The following is a 4,183-nucleotide window of genomic DNA, read 5'->3' as shown; positions in this document are numbered from 1 at the left end:
TGAAAGAAGTGGCCATTGTTAGAGGACCAGCTCACTACTGTGGCTCCATAGTGCAGTGTTTTACACATTTGGCTAAGAAGCAAAACATCCCCAGTTTACTCCAGTATCACTCCAAGGAGTGACAAATATATTGGGGCTTATGTCAAGTAGGACTCTGTGATCAGAACTTTGAAGCATCTTTTTCAGAAAGCCCATTAGCACAGGAAACTTTCTTGTAGTGACTGTTGACTCGTGGCTGGCTGCTCATCTAAACTCAGGCAGCTAAAGCATGTCCCAGCTGTCAAATTCACTCCAAACGTGTACATCGATAGTTCTGAGATGTTAGAATGAAGCTGCGATGACTCATCTCTGGCCACTCTGGAGCAGCAGGAACAGAGAACTGCTGCACTGGGGAAACGGCGGCTGGAGACCAAATGATGGCACTCTGTGCAGCAAAGCCATGATGCTGTCGCTTTGAACACTGACACCAGGTCTGTGCAAATCCCTAATGTGAAGCTGTGTTGCATTAGCAGTGAACTCGGGTTGATTGCAATGTGCTTGCAGCCTATCTGCATTTATATTTTAGATGGCAGTTATTTGGAGACACACTGACAACCACAAGACAACCAGTGAGTGCAATCAGCTGGCGATCGCATGTGCTCACCAAGAGTTTGGGGTGTTGCACGCTCTGGATAACTTTTGGTCTCTGACAACCAAAAGCTCAAAGCTCACTGATTCTTCCCTGTCACAAAGAGTTTCTGGTTTCATATGTCTTTAGTCAAATTAGTAAGAAATTAGGTGATTTAAAAAAACATCTGGACTGAGCATCTTATTCACGTCACATCTTTCTTAGGCTGCGTTCACTCTGCAGGTCTTGATGCTCAATTCTGATCTTTTGATCAAATCTGATTTTTTTGTCTGCTCGTTCACACTACAATTAAAATGCGACAGCAAACGCGCTCTAGTGTGAACGCTCAGAGCGGCCGCGTGCACAAAAGAAGACGTCACACACGACGCTCTGTTTACACCCAGAGCGACAGGATGTGTGACTGATGGCCTTAATGTAAAGACTTCAGACTTTACGTTTCCCAGTTTTGCTTTAAGTTATAAAGTTTTGTTATTTACATTTGTCCTAATAATGATCCTTACTGCTGTTTTAGAGGAGCGCTGCTTCTAGCTGCAGATTTCTGTCAGAATCTGCAGATTATACAGTACAAAGAAAATGTTCACGTTTCTCCAACGCTGTCTTCCCAGCAGTTTCCCTGGATAGAAGCGTTCACCATGTCGGGCGCTGATAGTTGGCGTCTGTCTTGTGTCGGTGACGTAAAAGACGGATTTAATGCGACGTGACCTTCAAACAGCAGTTGCTTTCTAAAACATCAGATATGTATCGGATTCAGCACCACATACCAAAGTGACCCAGATCGGATTTGAAGATATCGGATTTGTGCCGTTCACACCGTCACACCATGATGGGATAGATGGTCGCAGAGGGTCAAAGAAGTCGGATTTGATGCGCTTTCCCCTGCAGTGTGAACGCAGCCTAAGACCTTTTTCACATCAGCAACTGATTGTCCAACTGTAAACAGACACACAGTTTAATTTGTCACCATGGAAAGACAGGAAAGAACAGTCTGGAGCATTGGATAATACAACATAAACCTCACAGAGTAGTAGAGTTACTGTACACATCCACATGGTTTTAGTAGTCAGAACCACACTACTCACAAAACCAGTGTTAGCTGTTTATCACTGCGACCCTGAAGCATCAACATGTGCATGTCATTATTAACATGTACAAAAATGACAGGCAGTCGAAACAGGAAGAGAGCGCTGAGCGGAAACTTTGTGTGGAGGAACACAGAGGTGTGGCAGCGAGCTCAACATCATGTTGTAGCGATGCTCAGACCGTCCACTCAGCTGACGCTCACATCAGCCACTTGTCCTTCTCTTTGTTGAAGTTCTCTGCCCACTGGCGTGTTAGCTCCAAGTAGTGGTCTGGTTGGTTAGGCTGATAATCTAGATACAAACGGGTCACAGTTTTCTTGGGCGTAGCCTTCTCTATTTGTGTGCCTTCGTGCCACTGGTTGAAGGACGTAATGGTGACGATTTCTGAACGGACAGACAAAGCTGCCTGCAGGGACGTCTCATAGTAACGTCCGTTAACACGGTTCCTGGTGTTATGGTTGTTCCACGGTCGAACGGCAGTATCCACGTACCCGGGACCAACGCTTGGGATGAACAGCAAATTGTTTGCGTCACAGAACGCCTTGATGGCCTTCCAGTTCTGGTGAGACGAGCCAAACGAGAAGCCGTTCGAGGCAAAGTACGTGTACATGCCGTCAAAGCCGCTAGCTAGAATGTCGTATTTGTGACGTTCCTCGACAATGAGTGCAACAAAAATCCCATCGTAAGGCGTGCCTCTAACGCTGCGGGAGCCTTTAGCTGTCAGAAGTTCTGCCCAGGACTCGGGCGGTGTCAGGTAGGAGTCGTAGATGTAAAACAGAGGCAGTACTCGCCCGGTGCTCGACTTGAATTTGTAGAAGGCGCCATGTTTTCCATACCTGAGAAAAATGAGACGTGTTAAGCTGCTGTATTCAGTTCAATTCAATCTGATTGATGCAGCGCCAAATCACAACTACAGTCACCTAAAGGTTCTTTATACTGAAAGGTAGATCCTAGAATAACACATACAGAGAAAAACCCAACAATCATATGACCCCCTATGAGCAGCACTTTGGCGACAGTGGGAAGGAAAAACTTCCTTTTAACAGGAAGAAACCTCCGGCAGAAGCAGGCTCAGGGAGGGGCGGTTGATGTGATTTATAAGGAGGGCGGTGCCACCAAATGAACGAATCACAGCATGTTTCTGAAGCGTCTTTCTGGTTCACTTTGCAAATATATGTGAGCTGTCTAACAGGACAGGAAATCAGACACTTCATGGGTCCTCTGGTCAGCTGATCCAGGGTCAGTACACCAGCTTAGACGCCTATTTTGTCCAAACCTTGTTGTGGCGGGGTGTGGTCTGCGGTGCCGCTGCAGGGGTGTCTGCGGCACCGCGACTTGCACGGCATCTTCAATCACGCCTCAAAAGTCTGTGCTGACTGTTTAATATTGTCGTTGTTCGCGTGTATAAGATAAGATAAGATAACTCTTTATTGTCATTGCACAGTCATACATAGTACAGTAGTACAATGAAATTGGAAAAACTGTCCTGCGTCGGCACTACATATAACACAACACGACACGATATGACACATCACAACGTAACAAACAACACAACACAGTATATTAACTTAGTATGTTTGTGTGCGAGCTGGAAAGCTGCAGCCGTGTTCGTAACAACAACTGTGAATAAAGAGGTAGATGCTGCAAAGCATGAATGTGCGGACGGCTCTGCGTCTGATGCCTACACTTGTTTTCATGGTGTGTTTAACATGCAGTTTAACATGTTGGAGTCTAACACATCATGAGCTTTACTGACTCTCGAGTTTGTGTCCTAATATGCAGATGGTCATCGCAGCGGTTTTCACACAAATATCAGTGCCAATATTTTTGGGAAATCAAAAGTAAAGGATTTGTACCAATGATCTTATAATATTGCACTTTAAAAACTACTTTCTATGATGCTTGACTTCTGCAAACACTGGAGTACTATGAGACTGCAGAACAAAGGTTTGTTTCAGTCATTTTTAATCAGTTGAAGGAGCAGAAACCTGCTGATCTGTGAGATCACAGGCTGGGCATTTATATTTAATGACTTGTTCCTCATCTATCAGGGTTCATGTTCCATCACATGTGTGGGCTTTTAATGTTAGCACCAACTGACACAGACAGCTTGATCATTCAGAGGTAATGGGACACACAGAAAAACAGCTTACTTGTCAACAATGTATTTGATGTTGTCATACATGCTCTGGTCCGTCCGGCCCTTGTATGGCTGTATGTGAAAAGCCACCTGTGCATGAACACATGACAATACAGACGTTACTGAAAAGCAGCACCTGAATCCACAAAAACCTGGGAAAGAACAGTTAAAGAGGTGAAAGTGTTTCTTTTCTGTTTCTTATGAACTGCCAGAAAAGAGGAAAGACTGAGTTAGTACCTGTAATCATGTCAGCGAGCTGCAGCATCTCTGCTGTCACTGCGTACCCTCTCTGCAGATACCACATCTTAAACGTGTTTGCCTAATTACCAAACTATT

At 44.9% G+C, this 4,183-nt stretch overlaps 1 protein-coding gene across 1 annotated transcript; it reads right to left on the bottom strand.

Annotated features, from left to right (window-relative positions):
• Nucleotides 1–1,559: 1,559 nt before the first annotated feature.
• LOC102290834 (glycoprotein endo-alpha-1,2-mannosidase-like protein) lies at nt 1,560–3,937 on the bottom strand (the record flags this gene model as incomplete). The annotated part of the gene is given in 2 exon segments (XM_014331557.2): nt 1,560–2,543; nt 3,861–3,937. Coding segments are annotated over 2 exon segments (714 nt in total), but the record flags the coding sequence as incomplete, so codon positions are not given.
• Nucleotides 3,938–4,183: the final 246 nt, after the last annotated feature.

Source organism: Haplochromis burtoni, unplaced genomic scaffold, assembly GCF_018398535.1.
Source record: "Haplochromis burtoni strain Fernald_Lab_line unplaced genomic scaffold, NCSU_Asbu1 Contig_3262, whole genome shotgun sequence".
In the NCBI taxonomy this organism is placed as follows: Eukaryota; Metazoa; Chordata; class Actinopteri; order Cichliformes; family Cichlidae; genus Haplochromis; species Haplochromis burtoni.
Note: the sequence above shows the minus strand (reverse complement) of the source record. Positions and strands in the feature narration are given on the sequence as shown.